Genomic DNA, 24,348 nt, shown 5'->3' with positions numbered 1-24,348 from the left:
AATCCGAAAACGACGCTGCCTTTCTCCGAGGCATTTCTGTTTTGCCTCGGAGAAAGGCGGTGGTGTCTTCCTGGTGCCCATGTTGTGGTCTGTGTGTTGCAAAATAGAAGCTCTTAATTTTGTGGCCGTAAGTAACGTGCACAGAGGGGGCTTCTTGTACACTGTGTATGATCAAGGTCTTCTTCATGCTAATAGGTCAAGTGTTCTTTATTAAGTGGCAAGAGCTCCTAACTATAGGTGAGTGGGCGGAAGTTTCCAATGATAACGGAGGGCTTTTCATGAAGACAGCTTTAAATGAAGAGTGAAGGCAAAGGGGTTACATTAATTGAACCTACGGAGTCTTCAGAATGGGTCGCACCTTTGGTGGTCGCAAGAAGGTCCAACGGAAAATTGCGGTTGTGTATTGATTTGCGCGACTTGAATAAGAACATTCTCGTAGACCAATATCCCCTTCCAAGAATTAACGAGATGTTGTCACTCACAAAGAACATGACAGTATTTTCCACTATAGACTTGGCTGCTGCCTACCACCAGGTACCCTTGCATCCGGATAGTAGGCACCTCACCACCTTTATTTCGCCTTTCGGTTGTTTCAGGTTCAAAAGAGTACCCTTTGGATTGGCGTCGGCAGCGGCGTTATTCCAGAGACTAATGCATGAAATGTTCAAAGGGATCAAAAAATTGCTGATTTTCCAAGATGACATTCTTATTATGGGGAGAGATCAGTCAGACCATGACAACAGGTTGCTGGTGGTACTGAAAATTTTGGAAAAAATGGCATGACGGCAGAACATAAATGCAGTTTCAGCAACAAAACTGTCCCCTATTTAGGTCATGAAATTACTCAAGAGGGTATAAAACCTAAGAAGGAACTCATAAAGGCTATTAAGGATGCCCCAGTTCCACAGAATAAAGATGAATTGAGAGCATTTTTGGGACTGGTGGAGTACTACTCCAAATTTGTGAGGAATTTCTCTACTAAAACGTATAATATAAGGACGCTTTTGAAAAATAAGAATACATTTGAATGGTCTAAAGACTGTGAGGAAAGTTTTAAATTGCTCAAAAAAGAAATTTGTGACGCACCGCCCCTCAAGGGATTTGACACCAAACTAGACTGTGTAGTCACTACGGATGCGAGTGGCAAGGGTATTGGTGCCGTCCTCACACAAATTGAGAGCGATGGCAAGGAGGCCACCATTGCATTCGCTTCCCGCTCTTTAACTCCCACTGAGGAGAGGTACTCAGTTATCGAGCGGGAGGCCTTGCCGTGTGTGTGGGGGATGGAACATTTCCGGCAGTACATATGGGGAAGAAGAATTGTTTTGCGGTGTGACCACAAACCGCTTGTGAAAGTGATGACAGTGAAGGGGTTGTATAATGCTTCACCAAGATTAGCACGATTGTCAATAAGGCTTTTGGATTTTAACTATGAGGTACAGTATTTACCTGGAGCTAAGAACGTCGTCGCTGATTTTTTAAGCAGACTGCCTTTGCATAATGAGGAAAAAGGGGTGGATGAAGAGGAGCTCTACGTAGCGAGCATAAATGAAGAGTTCCCTAGTATACTAGAAGAAGATTGGAACAAGGAAGGTCAGAATGATGAGACACTTAAAGAAGTCAGTAAACTTATTGTGAAGGGTTGGCCTGAGAAAAAGAAACTGAAAAGCGAGTTAAGACCTTTCTGGGAATTGAGAAGTGAGTTGTCGGTGGAGAACAACTTTGTGTTCAGACAGGGTAAAATGGTTCCTCCTGTCACCTTAAGGGAAAGAATTGTCAACATTTGCCATGAAGGTCACTTGGGCATTAACAAAACCAAGCAGAGAATAAAAAATTGGTATTGGTGGCCTGGGTGCGACATACAAATTGAGAGGGCAGTAAGAGACTGCACACAATGTGTGAATTTGGATAAGACACAAATGACTCTCAGACCACCTTTGCAACTTTTGAAGTGTCCTAACATGCCTTGGGAACGCGTTGGGATTGATATAATGGGTCTGATCCAATGGCAGGAAGAAACATTGAGTATTCTGGTCTTGGTGGATCATTTCTCAAAGTGGCCAGAGATAAAAGTTTGCAGGAAGGTGGAGGCTGTAGACATTGTGACGTTCATGGACAGTATCTTCACAAGAGAAGGCATACCTAAATATATCGTAAGTGATAACGGAAGTCAGTTCTTGTCTGAGGTTTTCAAGAGTTTTGTGATCAGGAATGGTATTACCCACAAGACCACCTCAGTGTACCACCCCGCGGGCAATGGTGCCGTGGAAAGATTTAATAGAGTAATAAAGGGCATTATCCAACTAGCGAACAACAACGGAAAATGTTGGAGAAAGGAAGTTAACAAAATGGTCTGGGGATACAGGATCACACCTGGTGAGAAGACGTTGATAAGCCCATTTGAGATTATGAGGGGAAGAACACCCATCTCTAAAGACAATATTGGATGGCTCAAAGAAGCAAGAAAATCGGAATGGTCAGTGGAAAGCGTCAGGAAGAGAATCCAAGAAGCGAAGGACATGAGCAAAGTGAAGTATGACAGCAAGCACAACTGCAAGCAAATAAAACTCAAGGAAGGCGATAGCGTAAGGGTAAGAAGAAGTGGACACATTATAAAAGGGCAGAACAGATTTTCGGAGCCATTGAAGTTAGAGAAGGTGTTCTGTAACTCTGCGCTCCTCAGTGATGGGAAGGTTTGGCATGCCTCTGCATTGTCCGTTTGTCACAGGAAGGAGAGTGGACAACCAGAAATGGATGCAAGGGAAGTCAAGGATGCGGAGGACAATATGGAAACTATAGACATGTATAGTTGGTTGCACCTAGCGTTGTCAGATTCAGAGGAAGAAGTGGATAGCACAGTGTCACATGCCCTTGATCATACCACTGAGGATGAACAGGAACATGAGCTCATCGAATCCATTGGGGAACTCAGAGACCTCAGCACCAGTGCCTCAGAGGCATCCCCTGAGGACAGTAACATCACCACCGTGGAAGATCAGGTTGCTAAGGAACTTGATGATGAGGTGTCCGATATCCTCACCAAAGATATGAGTAACTCTTGCGAGTCTAGAGGAAGCTCTGCGTTTGAACAAGAACAAGAGATGGGAAAAGAAGCTACAGGCGAAATGGCCAGCACGAGTAGACATGGCCGCATATTAGTCAAGCCAAGCAAATACAAGGATTTCGTATGCGAATAGATAGACATTCCTTGTTGTATTCCACCCTCTTCTTTCCCTCCTTCCCGGTTCTTTCAAATTGTTGCAAAGGGAAGAGATGTGTTGTGTTTATCCCATCTCTGCCTATTTGCCTCCCCCCCCCCCCCCCCCCCCCCCCCCGGCCTCGCGCGATACCCTCCCTCGCGCGAGCTTGCTCACGTCAGCTGGAATGTTGAGAGCTGGACGTTCTGGTTGACAGTTGGGGCGGTTGTATTTGTCAGTTGCATCTGTGTGCTCCGCACAGTGGTTCTCCTGTGAGTGTCGTCCTACTGAGTAATAAACTACTTCAACTCGATATCGTTGAGGCTCTTCTGAGTTTCGGCCAAAGGAACACCTTATTCTTGTGCGTATGTGGCTCACACTCAGAGTTACAGGGTTCCAAATGTCCCCAGCCCGAGGTGTCTGTTCCCCACGCGTTCCTTACCGTCTAACCCGCACCTAGCAGGGCTGAGGCCCCTCCAGCTGTCAGAGCCTGCACAGGACAGGAACAAACCCAGAAGCCTGCGTTAGTGTAACGCAGCCTACCCTGGCAGTCATCGACCCACCCCCAGAGCTCGCCCCTCCTTCCTATTGGCTATTACAGCTTCATTCCAACTAGAGTTCGCCTGGTCGCAAGTACGACTTGCACCGCCCTACAGCACACTCTCCCTCCTATTGGCTGTTACCAAATCAGGCAGTAAACGGTGCTTTTGACGTACAGACCAGCTAGTGTCCTCACCCCTTTGGCCGGCCTTTTCGTTGGTAGCTCTGCTCTTCCCCTAGTGTTGCTGCATTAACAGAATCTAGCATTGTAATCCGTTGCAGATCCACTAGAATGACTGCTTCGAAAAAAGCATACGCCCCTTAAAGCACGAGGCAACAAGTCTAAGGGTTCCTGCTCGGGCGGAATCCTTGTTTGGTGCTTGTAAAATATGTACTATAAGAGGGAGGAGCTGCTAGTCGCCATGTTAAGTGTGGGCAAAACCAGCTATTCTTTATACAGAATTGCACCGGGACCTGCCATTTTGGTCGTGGGCAAGGGCATCAATTTCCAGAGGGGCGGAGCAGAGGGGGGAGTTATTAACGTCATCGGAGTTGCAGAAAAAAACATTTTTTCTTTTGAACAGTCGTTTTTGATGGCACTCCAGGAGCCCCCGTAATTCCTCGAACCTCCAGTAAAACGTTTTGATTTTGTGAAGAGGACCACAACACAGTGGAAGTATTACGAACCTGGGCATGTAGTCCGGTTTCCTCGTCCAGGTCATCCGTGATGCTTTCTGCCGTTCAACCTTCAACATATTTCGACCTCATGTGCCAGCTTGTGGGTAAAGCAGAGGTGGATAGTTGTTCATTTCTTCTCAAGGTGTGGGATGGCACAAAATGCCAGTATCCACATAAGGTGTGTGTTGGAAATGGTGGCGTGGAAGGGGATCCTGAAATCATTCACCAGCTTAGAAATCTGACCATCGATATTTTGGTTTTCGATAACCATGCACAAGAAGCGAAATCAATGAAAGTCGGAAGCTATCTAACTATTTTCAAAGTTCATGCAAAATGTCATACACCATGTGATGAAGAAGCAAAAATACCGTGCCTAGAATTCCTGCTGCATGGTGGTACGGGCTTTGCTCGAGGAATAGCAGTTATTCCAGAAAATAGTTATTATGTTCAAGAAGTACAAAGGAAGATTTAAACTTCATTTGGCAAGACTGTGCAGCAATGGCTCAGCATCAAAGTTTGCCAAATGCATTGTACGATTCCTTCCTTTGGACCAGAGAAAACCAAGAAGAAGAAAAAATAGCTGTCCACTTTTTAAAACAAGCATTTACAATGCAATGGTCTCGGCATTGGTAAAGTTCGAGCTATTGGCATTGCTCATGACATTATTTTTGTTTATGTTTTTGTTTTTAAAACATTTAAAGAAACGGCATTGTCATGAGCAATGCCAATAGCTCTAACTTTAACAATGCCGAGACCGTTGCATTGTAAATGCTTGTTGGGCCTCTGTAAGCGGCCAGAGAGACTTCCCCACTCCCTCCAGTCCACTTTAATGTGGCGCCAGCATCATGGTCACGTCCCTGACGTGCTGTAAACTGAGGCTGAGGGGCCTTCGGCTTTGGGGCATTCTCCTCTCGGCGCGCCGCCTCGCGTGCTCAGCCAGAGGCCACTTCTCTCACCCCTCCCCAGCCCGTTATAGCCCCAGGGCATGTAGATGGTAAGGGAGGAGTCAAAAAGAAGCAGTTATCCCCCGCCGGGCAGTCACTTTTAGACCATGGGTGGGGGGTGCAAGAAGGGTGTGTTGTATGCAGGGGCCGCCTCACGGCGGGGGGGGGGGGGGGGAGGGAGGTGATATTTGGTCACCTCAGCCTCTGTGTCACAGAGCACATCACTTAATCTTCATGCTGTAAATGAATTTGATCTTGTGAAATGTAACTGGTGCGCAGGTCTCCAAAGACTTTGGGACGAGTTCACGCTATACAAAACTATCACCAAAATAACCGGCCAGATTCCAGTGAGACTAACCAGGTGTGGAATGTGGCCCAACTGTGATCCCTGTCCGCCCCCGCCTCCATTCACTGTTCATCGGGCCAGACGAGTCTCCTTCAAGCCCACGGTTTCCCGCCACCTCGGCCGTAGCACAACTTTGGTTACCCGTGTGCTCTGTAATACAATCTGGCATGAATGTTGACTTTAAGATTTAATGTACTCGGAATATATTCTAGTGACGCTCGATTCCTGACCTGAAGCCTGCATGCAGCTAATATTAAGTTCAGATTGAGATTATGGACTGATTGAAGAACGTGGCTTCGTAGCACCTACATTCTGGCGTACTCTGGGTTATAACATCGCTAATGAATGTTCGGCATACTAGAGATTATGACATGGCACAGTCGAGTAAATCTTAGCAGAGCAGCAGATTAGCAAAATGCCAGATGTACTGGGTGGTAAGGGTAGTTAATAAAGGTGGGTACGGCATTGAAGTTAATTTTATTTATAAAAAGTGGGGAGAGGTGGGATGGGGGGGGTCTAGCCTCCCAACTCCCAAAAAGACAATAATATATATATATATATATATATATATATACACACACACATACACATACACATACACATACACATACATATATACATACATACGTACCTGCGTGGGAAAGGCATGTGTTGTAATGTCATACATTCGTGGCGGACCAGCCTCCAATCCTTGGATCCGTTTACCATTGTCTGATTAAACAGTAGCACCACCGTCTTATCAAAGTTGAATTACAGTCAGCTCTTTCTCGTCAGTTCAAGATGGACGAGACATCTCTTGAATGCCAGCTGAGTTGCCTCTGCCTCCTTGCCAAGGCATAGAATAAGCTAAGTGTCATCGGCATATGAGATGATTTGTATGCCATAGGATTCAACGATAGATGCAAGTGGAACTAAGTAAGCATTAAAAAGAGTAGGGCTCAGTGATGAACCCTGTTGGACACCATAATTCAGTGCTTTAGGTCCTGATGCAAATGGTTCAAGAAACACCACTTCCCCTCTTTCAGTGCGAAAAGAATGAACCCTCTATAAAGCTAATCCACCTACCTCTATTGCTTCCAGTCAATGAAGCGGTATCTGATGACACTGTGTCAAACGGTACAGACCTGAGTGTCTGGTAGGCCTTAATCTAAAAAGGCTTTGATGGCTTCGAAAACCTCTGGCAGTGCGGTTTCAGAGCTGAATCTTGGCCTAATGCCCAATTGAGAAGAGTTGAGCAATACAAAACGTCCTAGATAGTCAGATGAATATTCATAAACCTTTCCAACATTTTTTAAAGCGGCTGACAGCAGAGAAAGTGGCCTAAAGTTGGAAGGATCTACTGAGTCAGGTGAAGGTTTTTTTGTAACAGTGTTGCCCGTATTAAAGATCTGGCACCACCCTAGCACTATTAAGTAGGTTATTTTTTTTCCACACCCTTCGATATGGATCTGAAGCTCTGTTCCCAACTTTGTCAGTTTTCAGATGCCAAAATTACATATCTGATCGAGACTTCTTTCTGCAGATTACCTTAGAATACTCCCCTGGCATCAGACTGGATCCGGAAAATCTTGAGCAGTACCTCTGCGTGGTGGTAGATGGGGCCAATTGCCTCCGCTTTGGCAGGTGGTGTTCTTATTAGATACGACGTGGTACCTATATATGCACCACTCTAGCATGCTAACGTCAGTTCCTTCTTTTCAGTGCTATCAGCACGGATCCATAGAGCTACCTCAGTTTGTCGACACGTTTTCGAGCTTTGCTCTCAATGTGCTTAAGGGATGTCCTCTTAAAAAAAAAAAAAAAACCTGCGGGTTGTAAGCTTTGTTGTGCCTGCCACAGGCAAATGTTGGTGACAGACTCCCACTTGGTCAGGATGCCACCTCCTTTAGAGCTTCTGATGGAGAACCATCTCTCCCTGCTACATTAGGAAGTGTAGGAGGCTCTTTTAACCAAAGGAGCCTTTGAGAGGCAGCTAACATCTGAAGTAGGTCGTGGTTGTTATTCCCACCACTTTGTGGTGTGCTGTTATTCATCTGCACCCCCTCAATACCTTCCTGAAAAAACAATTCAAAATGCTCACTATTTTTGGTCCAGGTCCTGTTTGTGTTGGGCCCTTGAGACTGAATGGTAGCAGTGGGCCTGAAGGATGCTTATTTTCATATCCTTGTCCTACAGACACTTAGTGTTAACTGCGGTTCACAGTGGGCCATGAGCACCTAAGTGATGGCGGTGGTTGCAGCCCATCTGTGGGGGTTCCAGTCTTCCCCCTACCTCAACGATTGGCTGTTGAAGGTGAGCTCACCTCAGGCAATTGTCGCCCACCTCCACACAATGGTAGACCTCCTGCAGTCACTGGGGTTCACTGTGAATGTGTTAAAGTCGCACCTGACTCACTCTCAAATGCTCCCTTTCAGTGGAGCCATTCTGGAAACAATGCAGTTCCATGCCTATCCTCCAGAGCTGTCAGCCAAGGATATTCAGGCTATGATTCTGATGTTTCAGTCACTGGGGCGGCCATATGGGCGAAGTGGAGATCAGAGGACTCTGGTCTGCGGCAGAGTCTCAGCTGCACATCAACCTGTTGGAGAGGATAGCGATTTGCTTGGCATTGAAAGCCTTCCTTCCATCAAAGGGAAGCTGGCTCAGGTGTTCAGACAACACCACCATCTGGTACTGCAACTGTAGAATGTGCCGGGAGGCCCTGTACCTCTGGACATGGCTGGAAAATCAGGACATTTTCCTGGTCATACAACACCTGGCGGGATCCTTGAACGCTGGAGCGGACCAGCTCAGCTGGTGATGCCTTGTGGATTACGAATGGCATCTACAGCCACAGAAGATGCAAGGTTTCTTCCGAGACTGCAGAGTACCTTGGTTAGATCTGTCCTCCTTAGCCGAGAACGCACAATATCAGCATTTCTGCACATTGGAATTTCCAAAGCGGCTTTTGACTCAGGTCTGGGCGTTGAGAGTATGGTATCCTGAACTCCTGAGCATGAACATTGGTACTTTGGTTAGGCTACTCCTGCTTGAGAATCTCCTGTCACTGCAACAGGGCAAGGTTCTGCACCCCATCCTGCACTTGCTCCACCTTCATCCGTGGAGATTGTCTGGTGGCAGATTAGCCTTTGATCTCCCTCCCAAAGTCCGTGAGGTCTTTCTGGTGGCCAATACTTCGTCCAGGAGGGTTAGTGAGCTGCAGGTGCTGTCTGCTCACCTTCCCCTACACCTTCTTCTTTCCAGACAAACTGATCCTTTGTTTCTGCTGAAAGGGGTGACACCTTTCCACACCGGCCCAAGCATCATGCTGCCAGCTTTCTTTGCTCTGCTTCATTCTTCCAAGGAAGAGGAGAGTGTCTTCTGTTTGGACCCAACAAAAAGATTGTTGTTCTACATTGATTGCACTAAAGACTACCGGGAGGACAGCCCACTCTTTATTGGATTTGTTGGAGCAAAAGAAGGTAAAGCAAAAGCAGACCATCTCCAGATGGATTCTAACTCTGCAGTAAGAACTGCTTTAAATTGCATTATTCATATGTTTCATGTTGTCCCTGGGCAGAAACCATAATTTCTGCAATTCATAATTAATCATCTGAGTCGTTTCTGGCTTGCCAACCAATGTCAATTTGGTGTTTGGTCAAAACAATACATAGGGCAAGAAACTTGGCTGTCAACTTACTGCATTGTGAGCGGTTGGGAAGAATAACGCAGCACACGGCGTTTAGTTAGCGAAGGTTTTATTCTCAAGGGGAAAGTAGTGCTCTTGGTATCCAGTTTGCGGTCCCAACCGGTCCCTAGGGGGGGGGTCTTGAGATAGTCTCTGTATAGTTTGTCCTTGGCCTCAGGGGATGGTTCCAATTGCTTCTCTCTTGGGGAAGGATACGCTCTTGTCCCGTGCGTGGTGTTTCGCCAACTCCCAGCGGCAGCCGCCCCAACACAGGAAGAAACAAGAACAAAAGGCTGGGGTCAGTACGACGCTCAAATTGACCTCTGGTCAAAGGGCCCGGGGAGGTGAAGGGAACACTCCGGTGCTCAGGTGAGTTTAACTAAACAGTATCTAACTCGACCGGTGTGAGAACAAGAGAGGGGAAGTGCAAGTGAGGGGGGGGAACAAAAGAAGTTAGAGATAGTCGAGGCGGCGAGAAGCCCCGGTGTTACTTCGTAGCCTTCTCCCGCCTCCCGACCCAGCCCGTGAAACGGTCACGTACCTGGGTCAGCCACGCTCCTTCCTGGGCGCGGCTCGGCGATGCGTAGATGCGGAGTACTCCTGTCTCCGACTTATCCTCCTTCGACGGCGTCCCTCTCGTCTCCTTGCTTCTCTCGTCTTCAGATCTCCGCTCCACTGCTCCACTCGCTCTCACTTCTCCCGCTCCGGTCTAGCCACACACCATGGCTCGGTCTTCCTCCGTCTTTATTGGGTGTGCGAGTTCCTCGTCATCAAAAGGGGGGTGGTTACCAGAAGGTGATACCCAGTTAAAGGGGTATGCGTCCGTATCGGCGTCTCCTGCTGTTGTCGTCCACTCGTTTTCCTGTGAATCACAAAAGATACTGTCCGTAATGTCTCGTGCCTCCCACCAGTCGGCCCCTTGTATACTGTAAGAGCGGCTCTCCTCGTGACATGCATATATTAATCTAAAATATCCCTGACAATGAAAACATAGGTTCCAAGAACTGGCCAGTATTTCCGACAGGATGGCCTCCACCTTAGCTCCAATGGGCTGAAGTGGGCCACCTATCCACCACGTGCCTATAGACCTACTTCTCTTCACAGACCCATTTAATTTTGTGCATAATCTGCAGAGGTAGAGACGTGCCCTGTACATTTATGGTAAACTAAATTCTCTGCCATTGACAGTCTTCTAAAAGTATTTCCGAATACTGCTTTCTGATCTTTTGTACTGTGTACATTGAAGGACTGACCAGCCTTGTATTACTCTGAGGGGTTTCCCGACTTACTCTTGCCTCCTAAGGACAGCATTCATTGCATTCACTAATTTTTGACTTTCAGATCCCCTCATTTGTTAGCAGATATTGTTCACATTACTGAGACATTGTGCCAGATTTTTTAAGACCAGTGCATGTTCATGCAATAACATTCCTGTGTTTTAAAGTTGATAATAGCACATTATCCACCCCACAACAAACTAAGTAACAGCCCATTCAGTTGTTTAGAGTTATTGTAGGGCTCCTAATAGAAATGCATTCTTTAGAAAATTCAAACCAGAGGAATCAACATTATTCTGTCCACAATTCTTGTGACAATCGCTGACATCGGGGGTAGCTACTTTTAACCCTCACCTCCTCTAATTTGTTGTCAGTGGGGTGTGCGTTCCTGGTGAAAACATCTTCCAAACATTAACAGACCTATATTTCTTTATAGCAAAAGAGAGAAACACACAAAGGAATGCTCGCACAGAATAGCTCAACAGGCTCCTTCTAATTGACATAGAACAAAGTTTGACCACACCATGCATGCATTTGTTGTTGGTTCGAACATTTAGTGAAAGGTCACTGTAGAGTCCTGACTATATTCCAGAATATTTTATAATAATGTGACATTTCCTCAGAATTCTGACCCCCAACCTGTGAGTAACTAGCCCTTGTTGATATGACCTGGGGTTCTAAAATCAGGGACGAGGAGCATCTGGTGTCCACATCCTAGGTTTGGTTCACTGAAATAGTTTTTTCTTATTTCTAGTTATAATTCCACCTTAGAGTAGGCAGCCACACTGCGCAGCACTCCAAGGCCAGGAGTTCCAAGACTGCAGCGAAGGAGGGCTAGGGATGAGCAACTTGTGCTATGTTGGGTTAACTTCAAACCTCTCCATGAGCAGGATAATTTGTATGATATTAGGAAACATTTGACTGGGGATCATCATGAACCATATAGCCTTTCTCGGAGAAAAGCCTTCTCACTGGGATCTTGTTCAGTATTTTTTTATCCACACTTATCTTAAAAATCTGAGAGGCGCACAGTTTAATGAACCCTTCCTAATAAGTGGGAGCAAGACCACTGTGGTCCACCTCAGTAAGGCCTCATTGAAAAAAAGCCAAAAGAGGTTTAAGGCTAATACATCAACAAATGCTTAGAAAATTCACCAGGCAGCATGTCCCCGCTTGGAGTCTTGCCAGTACGCATGTTTTCTAGTGCCCACCTAATGTCAAATGAAATCCATAGGGATGTTCAGCTCCTACCTGGCATCATTTCTAAGTAACTAAGTTCATTTGTAAACCTTGAAGCTCTGCTTCCTCAATCTTTTTATCCACCTGCTCTTTATCAGTTCCTTTTGGCTGCAGATACAGTCCTTGAAGAAAGCTCACACAAACTCATTGGCTGAGTTGGCATCCAAGTATGGGCTTAAATAAGTGCAACAAAAGCGAACATTCTGCCTAAAATACCACACATCTTTCAAAGTGTAGCTCTCATGTGTAAAAACACATGTACATGCATTTTAATAACACGAAACACTTTATGTGAAAAGAAAAAAGCTAAAATCAGCATTGATACATTGAAAATCCCATTTTCTAAAGATGGGTTTGAGTTTCCCTAACTGAAGAAATGCCACCAGACACTAACACTGCTTCATCCAGACACAAATGCTGCTTCAGCCTCAGCAGTGGTTACTGAAGAATTCATTAGGCACTCGGAGAGAAAAGGATGTTTAAATTACTATTCAATAAAGGAGACTCAACACAGTCCAAAACGGACTAGTACTATTTACTAGATTAGTATTTTGCCTCCTGGTTGAGGGGAACAAACAAGATCTATATCCTCTTGGTTACCATTCTAGGAGCACATTTTATGCAAATTGAGACCACAAGCTCCTTTATTGGACAAAATGGATAGTTTGCCACTAGATGGGAGGCAAATTACAGACTACTGGTTATCTTAGACTATTACAGTCCAACTTAAGTTTCTCATATTTTGTTGCTATATACCTCTCCAGAGACTCTTAATTCTGCCTCCACATTTTTAAACCTTAATAAATGACAATATTTAACTAATGAAGGAACATCGATGGAGTAGGAACAGAGAACTAAACTATGCCATCCCTTCAACTGTTTGGCACAAATATCAGTCATCTCTTTGGACAACTAGTGTTATTATGCAAACAGTGTATATCCAGAAGGTAATTTTCATTACGTCCTATTCAGCACGGAACAAATATTCAAAGCAAATATTTAAACTCGGTCTTGTGGCAAAAGATGAGTGCTAAAGGTGCAACTGCTCAGATGCCAATCTAGTAAACATGCTTGGGGATGGTAAAAGACGAATATGCTGCTTAATGAGGATGCCGAGAGAATGTTTTTGAGAATCTCTCTTGGTTGAATTATCCAAGTCAGTCTTTCTCTTTATTAATTTCTCATCAAGGCCTATGTGCGTTAAAGCAAACAATTGAGTGTCTGGAGCCTAGGTTGCCAAAGACAATACTAAAAACTTTGAGTCTTCATGTTTGAGACTAGAGTACTGGATTTCTGAGATATTACGACTAGCATTTACCAAGTGAACCCTGTACAAAATGCATACTAAAGTCAAAACTTTTTAATGGGTTTTTAGGATAATATCCTTGAGCTCTTACATAAAACTACTTATTTTATAGTTTTTATTAAATATTAATTTACACAAACTTTTATATCGTACCCTCTTCTTGGACTGGATTATTTTATTAGGTTTACAAACCTTAAATGTAACTTTTCATAGTAGATTGTAATGTGCCTTAGACCAACTGTTTTCACTCTGGTAGAGTGGTAGACTTAACATTGATTTTAAACCTTGTAGGACCTTTGAGTTGAACTTTAAAACAATGTAGTCTAGACTGACATATCTCCATTTATATACTGCTAACTGTCTATCTTCTAACTGTAATGCACTTTTTGATAGTGGATAGTTCTCATTACCACTTTGCATTGCGAACGTAGTCATATTTGAAGTGCCATGATTTAATAGCCGTTTACATTTCCCTTCACCTTGTGGCATTCATTCCGCTTCACTGTAAACAATACTGGTCATTCTTTATCATTTCAGTTAAATTAAATTTATTTCATTTACCCACAATATACAACCTCTGTGAGTTAAATTGCACTCAAGATAACTGTCAGGTTGATCTAAAAAATCAGTGGCAACATAAATGTTTTCAATAATATGGTTCACAGAGTTCAGGTATACAAGTGCAATGCTTAAATCTTACAGTCTAGAATAAACCAAATGATTGAAGTGTGGAAGAACAGAAAGGGCAACCTCTAGGCTTAGGCACTCCAGTAATAGACAGGGAATTATTGGCTGCTCAAACCCCCACCCTGTCTTAAAAATAACTTTAAAAAATCTCATATGATCCAAATTAGCTCACATGATGATATTAATAATCCATATTTGGAAAAAATGAACATATCGCCCCTTAAGGTTGCAAGGCACTGGGGCGGTACGGTAGATTAAGTGAGCTATTGCCCAAATTCACGTGATGCTGAGCTGCCGCTGGTGCAGGGGATCCATACAAAACTGTGAATATTTCATTTTTTACTGCAGTTCATATTGGATGCAGCTGTATTTGACCAGGAATATTAAATATCTTTTGATTTAATTCCCAAAGTGGCAATACCATTGATAACTACATTGCAAAATCTATAGAATGTTTCCAACTGCAAAATTCTGTCAAAATTGAGGCTTTCAAAGATTTATGTTAGCAGACTTGAGATTTCTTCCAGGATAGTATGATCTGTGAGAGTCCTCTAAAAACTACACTAACCATCCCAAATTTAAAATTGTCTCAATTAAGGAAATCACATTTAACATAAGATATTCGGTTCACTAGGAGAGTATTTCTGGGTGTTTTGTGCTGAAGACCCACAGGTTGGCTATTTTTCTAATGGCTGCATTAAAAACTAGAGACCCGTGCTAATTGAAGCAGTTTGCACATGTGAATACAGTGCCTTGTACTTAGATTTGCAATAAGCAACATTGGCAAAAACACATCTTCCTGAAACGTTTCAATGTGATTATTGAACTTCTGGCTAAAGGACTGAGAGCTGTTAACTATCATGTTTGATGCAAAGATAGGGTTGATGGCAATTAGTTTGTTCTGAAGGCCCCTGGGGGTAAGGTCTTATAAAACAGTATAGTCTGTTTGTTAAAACGGGTCAAGGCGTATAAATGAATTAAGCTTCGTTCTTTAGTACTTTATTAACGAGTCTAACAAAAGGTTCATCTTCCGAGCCACACATTTAAATATCTAGGTTCAAATCTAGATTAACCTCTAATCCCTTAATCCCCCTCTACAGATTAGTTCACCATTGGTGGCAGATCTATTCTGACATCAAAAGAAACACATAAGAGCTTGCCCCATATTGTTACCTTTTAAAGCTTCCTAGAGTGTAGCACAACTCTCTACAGAGCCCTCATTCATGTTGACAAAATAACAATAAGTCCTTGTCTCATTCTAGTTTTAAAGGCAGTATGTACCCAAACCTGTTATCTGTTAAGAGCAGGTAGGAAGGGTAACACCGGCTGCTGCTAACTAGCCTTCACTAGAACATGGATAAAAGTGATCTGTCTGCTAATCACAGCTGACCCATCAGGGCTAGTGAACTTACAGATGCAAAATCGAAAAGACTAGATGCATATCCTATATGCAGGGAGGTCAGCCAGCAACATAAATTCTGAATATGGCCACAATACCTTAGCAGTGCTCTTGAAAATGTCAGCATTTGTCTTAGTAACGTAAGGGAAGTATTTTTTTTGGGCAATCTTTTTTATTGAAAAGGGAAAAAGTCAACAAACACAAATAAATCAAGTGCAGCAGAAAGTAGTCAAATTATACAAACTCACAGTACAAAATGACATTGTGATATAGCACAGTGGGTCAATAGCCTCATTAGGTGTTGCATAATCTCAGTTATTTATTAGAATCATTACAGCGTCTTATTGTCAACAACAAATGGGGAAGTCTCACCAAAGGGGGCACATAATAAACCCCTACTCTCATTCCAGGGGCCCCAGATTTTCGTCCATTTGCCCGGGCATCCCCAATTCTCATATATCATTCGTTCCGCTTGCATGCACCAGTCCATGTCAGACTCCCAATCACTGTATCGAGGCTTAACTCCTCCCTTTCATGTTCTGGCGATATTGCGTTTTGCCACCACGCAGCCCAGCGAGACCCATAGTTGTTCAGTTCTGGACAAGTCGGTGGGCTCCCAGATGTTCAAAAGACAAAGGCGGGGGGGAAGCCTCAATAGGTTTATGGCATATCTGGGTTAGTAGTTTGAAGGTTATCCTCTTGTTGACAGGGAGCCAATGTGGGTCTATCAGGTGGGGTGTGATGTGGCTGCGGCGGGGGATGTCAAGGATCAGGCGTGCGGAGGCGTTCTGGATGCATTGAAGCAGTTTCAGGAGTTTGGCCGCGGCTCCGGCGTAGAGTGCGTTTCCGTAGTCCAGTCTACTGCTGACTAGGGCCTGGGTTACCGCCCTTCTTGTTTTGGTGGGGAGCCACTTGAAGATCATGCGAAGGGTGTTGAAGCAGCAGGAGGAGGAGACGGCGTTGACCTGCTTCGTCATGGAGAGGATGACCCCTAGGTTGCGTACGTGGTCGGTGGGAGTTGGGGGTGTTCCTAGTGCAGTCGGCCACCCGGAGTCGTCCCAGGCCGAGGGGGTGGATCCGAGGATGAGGACCTCCGTCTTGTCCGAGTTCAGCTTCAGTCGGCTGATTCTCATCCAGTCAGCGACGGCCTTCATTCCTTCGTGAAGGTTGGTTTTGGTGGTGTGGGGGTCCTTGGTGAGGGAGAGGATCAGCTGGGTGTCGTCGGCGTAGGAGATTATGTTGAGGTTGTGCTGTCATGCGATGTGGGTGAGTGGTGCCATGTAGACGTTGAACAACGTTGGACTGAGGGATGAGCCTTGGGGTACGCCACAGATGATCTCGGTGGCTTCGGAGCGTGAGGGAGGGAGGCGGACGCTCTGTGTTCTACCAAAGGAGGAGGTCCAGTCCAGGGCTTTCTCTTGGATTCTGGCGTCGTAGAGGCGTGTTCGTAGTGTGTGGTGGCAGACCGTGTCGAAGGCGACTGACAGGTCCAGGAGGATGAGGGCCGCGGTTTCTCCGTTGTCTAGCAGGGACCTAATGTCATCAGTGGCGGCGATGAGGGCAGTTTCGGTGCTGTGGTTGCTGCGGAACCCGGACTGGGACTGGTCCAGGATGCTGTTCTCCTCGAGGAAGCTGGTCAGTTGGTTGTTGACGGCCTTTTCGATGATCTTCGCTGGGAACGGGAGCAGGGAGATAGGTCAGAAGTTCTTGAGGTCCTTGGGGTCCGCCTTGGGTTTCTTGAGTAAGATGTTGATCTCTGCGTGCTTCCAGCTCTCCGGGAAGGTCACTGTCTCAAAGGAGATGTTCATGGTTTTCCGGAGATGGGGTGTGATGGTGCTGCTGGCTTTGTTGAAGATGTGGTGTGGGCAGGGGTTGTCCGGGGATCCGGAGTGGACGGTGTTCATGATCTTGATGGTGTCGTCGTTGATGTTGGTCCAGGAGATCGGGCGGTTGGTGCGGGTGGTGGTCGTGGGAGCGGGGGTCTCAGTGGTTGCCGGGGTGGTGACGATGTTGAAGCTGTCGTGGATGTCTGCGATCTTGCGATGGAAGAGGGTGGCCAGCAAGTTGCACAGGTCTTGTGAAGGTGGGATGTCGTTGGCGTTTGACTGGGGTTGGAGAGTTCCTTCACGATGTTGAAGAGCTATATGCTGTTGTGTACATTGTTGTCTAGGCGGTCTTTGAAGGAGGTCCTTTTGGCGTATCTGATGAGGTGGTGGTGTCTACGGGTGGCGTTCTTGTGGGCGGTGTAGGTTTCCGCTGTTCGTTCACAGATCCAGGTTTTTTCGAGTTTTAGGCTGGTTCGCTTGGAGGTCTTCGGTGAACCAGCTGGCTTTCTTGCTAGTGTGGGTGTTGGAGGGCTTCTTGAGGGGGGGGCGAGGGTGTTGGCGCAGTCGTTGATCCACTGTTTGAGGTTGCGGGCGGCGGTGTCTGGGTCGGTCGGATATGTGGGTGGGTTCCGGGCGAGGGAGGTGGAAAGCTGGTCTTCAGTGACTTTGCTCCAGCAGCGGCGCGGCATCTGTTGGGTGCGGTGGTACGTGGTGGGTTTCTGGAAGGTGAAGTGGATGCAGCGGTGATCGGTCCAGTGGTGCTCGGTGGTGTGGTTGAAGGAGACGTGGGAGCTTGCGGAGAAGATGGGGTCAAGCGCGTGGCCAGCGGAGTGGGTGGGTGTAGTGACGAGTTGTCCAAGTCCGAGGTTGGCGAGGTTGTCGATCAGGGTGGAGGAGTTGGTGTCGTTGTTGTTCTCGAGGTTGAAGTTCAGGTCCCCGAGGAGGATGTAGTCCGTGGAGGCGAGGGCATGTGTGCTGACTAGGTCAGTGATGGACTTGCTGAACTGTGCTTGTGGTCCGGGGGGGGGGGGGGGTCTGTAGACGAGGGTTCCTCTGAGGGTGGTGTTGGGATCGGTGTGGATCTGGAAGTGCAGGTGTTCGGCGGTGCTGAGGGTGTCGTTGCTGTTGGTTGAGACTTTGAGAGAGTTCCTGTGGACGATGGCGATTCCTCCTCCATTGGTTCGGTCCCTGCGGGTGATCTTATAGCCTTCCGGGATGGCTATGTCGGGTGCCGAGGAGGGGTTCAGCCAGGTCTCCGTCAGGAAGGCGACGTCTGGGGTGTTGGAGTCCAGTAGGTCCCAGAGTTCCGCGGCGTGTTTGCGTGCGGAGCGGGTGTTGAGAAGGATGCATCTGAGGTGGTTGGGTTCTTTGGTAGGTGGGTTGGCGGGCCGGATGCTAGTGAAGCTGCAGTTCCGGCAGGAGAAGGGTCCTTGGGTGCGCTTCGGGGTGGCCAGGCAGCAGGTGCGTGATCGTCCGGCGTTGAGTGCGTGGAGGGTGCTGGAGTCGTAGCGGAGACGGGCGTCGTGGCGTTCGCGGGGGCCAGGGGCCCTGGCGCTGGGTGTGGCCCAGGTTCGGACGGGCGCAGACGAGCTTGCCTTAGGCGTGCCTATGGCGCGCCCGCGGCCACCATACATGGGGGGGGGGGGGAGGAGGGAGTGAGGAGCAGCTGGGTGGCGGGAGTCGGGAGGGAGGGGCAGCGAATGGGCAGTCAGGGTGCCGGGCCGCAGGGGATGCAGCGGCGGGAATGGGAGCAGTGGACGATACGGGGGCAAGGGCACAGAATAACGGGGCACAGATCGGGGGCACACAGAAAAAAACGGGGCACAGATCAGGGGCACACAGAAAAAACGGGGCACAGATCAGGGGGCACAGAGAAAACGGGGCACAGATCAGGGGGCACAGAGAGAAAACGGGGCACAGATCGAGGGGGCACAGATCAGGGGAACACAGAAAAAAAACGGCACGGATCAGGGTGCACAGAGAAAACGGGGCACAGATCGAGGGGGCACAGAGAAAACGGGGCACTGATCAGGGGCACAGAGAGAAAACGGAGCACAGATCAAGGGGGCACACACAGAGAGAAAACGGGACACAGATCAAGGGGGCACAGAACTTACCTCAGCAGCGGTATCTGGGGCAGGGACAGGACGCACAGGCGGTGCTGTGCGGAGGGGGAGCGACCTACCTAACAAGGTCAAGGGTTCATCACACTCCTACAGGTGTGACAATTCCGACTATTCCAGGCCTGCAAAGCTATAAGAACGGCTTGGGCTGCATGCATTATTCCTTTTTAATTTATATGCAACTAATAATACAACTGTTGTTGTTCCCATCTCCAAATTACACAAACAGTGCCACCATGTGGCAGGCTATCATACGCCCGGGGTTGACATTTATGTGCCGATACTGAGTACCGGAAACCACCGGCTCAAATTAAGCATTGGTCTCCGTACATAATCTCTCGGCTAGCGGAAACTTATGTATCCGAGTAATCGTCTGACTTGGGTGGCCAGTCTAGTTTTTTTCCTTCATTTTTCCGTAGTATGGCATCTTGTTGCTCCTGATTGAATTGTTAATTTGGGTGCTGTTTTCATTCTGTAAAGTTCCTCCTTTCGTGACCGCAGACCAATGTAAACATCGAGCTTACTATCGCGAAGGAAAAGATTAATCCAAAGAGTGCGGATGTTCGTTAAAGAACGTTTTGATACGTTGAAATGAAAATGTAATGCTAACCTACTTTTCCATTAATTGATAAAGTCGCAAAAAAATCCTTATACATGTCCCCCTTTTATGCTTTTCATAGTGCTGCGAAGTGGGAGGTTTCACTCTGCTTTATTTCTTTGTTTTGAAGCGGGAGTGCATCCCCTCTCTTTGTATCCCTCCGATCCTGTGTTCAGGATTCGCTATCTAGTTCGAACATCAACCTATCTCTAGGCTTGCCTCTCCGTGCATGTATTTAGGGTTTGCAATTCAGTGCTTTAAATGGACCGGTACTCGCCGGTACTGAGTACCGGCACTTCCGATTTTTTTTTTTTTTTTGCAGTCAGTAGCGGCACTTCTCTGTAGTCAGGGAGAGTACCGGTACCCTGTACCCTGACCCACCGCACGGCCGGTGCAGGTTGTTTCTCCTCCAGTGCAGGGCAGATGCCGCGCTGCTTCCGAGGAGCTTGTAATGAACCAAGCCTTTTGCAGAGTTGCAGCACTCATTTGAATGTCCCCAAACTGCAGGGGTTTGAGAGGGCTTGCGTCACGCTGTGATCAACAGGACAGGATCTCTAGACAGACCCTGCACTGTCAATCAGGTGCGCAGCGACCATTCCGGTGAAAGTGACATCGCGGCTTTCATTATGTGGAATAAGTTAACCTGGTTTATTGACATAAACGCATTTCTCGTGTGCTTTAATATGTGCTACAACTAGTACAAAAGTAATGTATGATCATATCTTCCCCTTAGCCCCGCCCCTAGCCCCGCCCACTTGCCACACCTCTATTTTATTGAGTACATGCACTTTTTTCCCCATTTAAAGCACTGGTTTGCATGTTGTTTGTAATCTGAATTCAGTGATGCACATGACATGCCAGCATGTATCTGGTGCAGTTGTGTTTGCCATTTGTACTTTTGTCACCTTTTGCTTTTCACTGTGTGAATTGTGACTCACCCAGTCTCTCTGTCTGTGTCTGTATTCAGGTCTTGGCATGGTCACCCCCGTGAACGATCTGAGGGGATCCGACTCCATTGCTTACGAGAAAGGGGAGAAGTTGCTTCGATGCAAGCTGGCCGCATTTTACAGACTAGCCGACCTCTTCGGGTGGTCGCAGCTCATTTACAACCACATAACGGTGAGTCTGGCCGAGGCAACATCCCCGTATTACCTTGTGTGCCGCAGTGAGTGTTAAAAATCGTTGTAAGCAATGTTTCTGCTGCACTGGCTGTTGTGTGATTGCACTGATGGGTGCAGAGGCGTTGGGCGGTGTTCAGGGCTTACCCCCTGCTCCCCCAGGTGAGGCTATGTTCAGGGCTTACCTCCTGCTCCCCCAGGAGTGCAAAGCTTTCCTCAGGCCCCAGAGTCAACCTTCTGTGCTGCCAAAGACGCACACGCGCTGCACATTGGCTTCCGTCTCAAACACGAGCAAACCTCTTTATTGTTCTTAACTCCAGAAGATACACGGTGTGCCTCGCACTGCACAGATCTGTGCCTCTGGCAACTTTCATCTACAGCCTGTCATCTTTATAAGTGCTGCGTTGTCTGTGACACTTTCGGCAGTCATTTCAAGGCGCTTTTGTGCTTGGAATTAATTGAATTGGCTGTTTGACATGTTATCCCATCTCATTTAATTGGTTTACCGTTTGTTGCATTATCCTCTTTCCTTACTTCTACATCTTCAGATTAGAGTCCTGGTACTGAGCGCCCGTTCTCCTCATGAACTCGCTGTAGTCACACGTGCATAGAGCAGTTCCAGTTTGGGCTGCACCGGACAGTGAGGTTAATGGGTTCACAGTGCCTAAAGCCAGAGGCATGAGCAGCTGTTACATTTGTTTGCACCTTTCACCCTTGTTCCCGTATTTTCCATGATTGTTGCGCTCTTGTTTTATGGGACTGCTTAGTAGTCGTGGTTACCTCAGTTTGCTGGGAGCTTCGAGTCTTCTGAACAGTGTTCTAGCCACGCTGGAGAATTGTTGTGGTACATTTTCCCTATTGCTTCTCACACGAGAAGTTGTGCTCATCAGGCCTCGAAAAATGTGCTTAATTTGTGTAGGCAAAAGAAAAAGAAACCGATGGACTAGATTGCATCTCCCAATAATTGCCAGCTGCTGAGGGTAATTCATACATTCTACCCACCTCTTTTCTGTTTACTAAGTGACACCAGCCGAGGAAGGCAAGCGTGCCCAGACCTTGGTCCCCTGCTTACTGTGCAATAGGGCTCCACTTACACCTCACTAATGAGGCCCAGCAAGGTCAAAACAGGTTTGCGGTGTGCCTTGCCTGGCTGGACTCAACCTGTTGGAGCAGAAAGAGACTGGCTTGTATATGGCGGCTTCCTGCCTAGAGCGCCATAGCGGATTAAATGAAGTCATGGCAGGAATGTCGCAATAACTACTTAACAGTAGTTTAGGTTAATTTAAGCCTCCCACCCTGATTTATTTGTTTGTTTTTCTGATCTACATCCGTCTGAATAAAATGGAAACTTACAGCTTCACTTTCTTTGTTATAAGTCGGTGTGACCTTGGGCCTCTGAAACGCTCTTCTGTACGACTCATTGGAGAAGTCTACATTTTGGGTATCCTTTTTCCTGTAGGTGTTCTCGCTAGGCCCCTCGCCTGGTAGCGATGTATGGCAACGCACACGAACAACAGCACCTACCGCCGACCCTCCGGGAAGCGTTACTATTGGCGCTACTCAAACCGCAAAAGGATCCAGAGCTCTGCGACTCGTATCGACCTTTATCCCTAATAAATGTGGACAATAAGATCCTGGCAAAGCTGCTTGCTGCCCGGCTTAACCCCCTGATGCCCAACCTGATTCTGCCCGACCAATCTGGGTTCATACCATATGCGCTCCACCGCGCATAATACTCGAACGCTGTTCGCACTTTCTAAAACCTGAGACGAAGGCGGCGGCGGTCTTCCTGGACGCGGCCAAGGCCTTTGATTCATTGGAGTGGACATATCTGAACGCGGTGCTGCGACGGATGGGGTTTCCGCTCAGGTTCCTCCAGTGGATACAATTATTGTACGACGCTCCAGTAGCGCGGGTTCGGGTGAACAAATACATTTCAGACCCAATTGATATTCGGAGGGGAACGAGGCAGCGGTGCCCCCTGTCCCCCCTCCTGTTCGCACTGGCGCTGGAGCCCCTGGCGTGCAAGGTCCGGCAGGGACACCACTACTCGGCTCTGCAGTTTCCACAGAGGCCACTGCACATATCATTATACGCCGACGATATGCTGCTATATGTGAGGGATCCCGGGGACAACTTGAACCCGTTGCTGAGGGAATATATCAAATTTGCGCCCCACTCCGGTATCAATATAAACTGGGCCAAGTCCCTGATTATTCCTCTGACGGATAGCACGCGGCCGCACCCAACGGACTACCCGTTGGAGTGGAGGACTGATCCGATAAAATATTTGGGTGTGTGGTATCACAGAGACCCAGATATTGTGATCCAAACTAACTATGGGAGGACGATCGATGCACTGGAGGAAAAGGTGGGGAGATGGATCCAATTGCCACTGTCTCTGGCGGATCGTATTGCCATCGTCAAAATGGTAGTGCTGCCTAAGCTGCTCTACCTATTCAATAACGTACCCATTCACCCCCCTGCAGAGGTATTCAGGCGCATTACATCGATGGTCCTCCGGCTCATATGGTACCACAAAATTCAATTTCTCACCCACACGCAATCGAGGAAGGGGACGCTCTGCCGATACCACTGGAAGCGGTCATAACTCATCGCCGGCCTCCTCTGCATAAGAACGACATTAACACAATAGACACCACAAATAAAGCATGGCATACTATGGGAAGGAAGGCTAATAAACTACCGCTGTATGCCCCGGCGCTCTGGCTCCAGTGGCATCCGGAAATTTCAGTCACGCAAGAGGAGAAGGGGTTGGAATTGCTGCGTCAAGTGGGCATCGACACACTGGGAGATCTGTATGAAGGTGGGATTTTCAAAACAATAGACCAATTGACATTCATTAGTAATATGTCTGCGCTGTTCCGATTTAACTATTACAGGCTGCAAAAAGCTGTGAAACTGCTATATCCGGCGGAACCTCCGGAACTGACTGCCTTGCAATGGTTGATCACCACACCTGCGGCCAGGCACCTGGTGTCCACACTGTACACGAAAATCCAAACAGATATAGCGGCAAACACGAGCGCCTCCATGGACAAGTGGAATAGCTGCTTGGACACTCCACTCACAGAGGAGGAATGGGCTACTGCCTGTGAACTAACTGGCATGTTAACGCCTAATGGCAATCTTCGCATCCTACACTTCAAGTACCTACACCAGACGTACTACACGCCTGCCAGATTACACAGATATGGGTTGCGGGAGGACTCCAGATGTGGGCGCTGTGGTAAAGAGGGGGCGGACTTTATTCATTTGGCATGGTCGTGCGGGGCAATTGGGGACTACTGGATGCAGGTGACGCAGCTACTGGGAACTATGATGGGCGGTGAAGTGAGCTGTGAGACCAAAACCTGCTTGCTGGGACTGCTGCCTAACTTTA

The 24,348-nt window shown here is 47.2% G+C and overlaps 1 protein-coding gene across 20 annotated transcripts in view; it reads left to right on the top strand.

Moving 5' to 3' along the window:
- Positions 1–24,348, top strand: part of ADD1 (adducin 1) — a 573,879-nt gene that overhangs the window by 268,815 nt on the left and 280,716 nt on the right. For all 20 annotated transcript variants that reach the window (XM_085642521.1, XM_085642512.1, XM_085642520.1 and 17 more), the window contains one exon: positions 20,795–20,946. In XM_085642521.1, coding sequence (XP_085498647.1) covers positions 20,795–20,946 — 152 coding nt within the window. The remainder of the gene's footprint in view (positions 1–20,794; positions 20,947–24,348) is intronic.

The sequence above is a fragment of the Triturus cristatus genome, chromosome 2_2, assembly GCF_964204655.1.
Source record: "Triturus cristatus chromosome 2_2, aTriCri1.1, whole genome shotgun sequence".
NCBI lineage: Eukaryota > Metazoa > Chordata > Amphibia > Caudata > Salamandridae > Triturus > Triturus cristatus.
The sequence above is the reverse complement of the archived record's forward strand: the minus strand, read 5'-3'. Positions and strand labels throughout refer to the sequence as shown.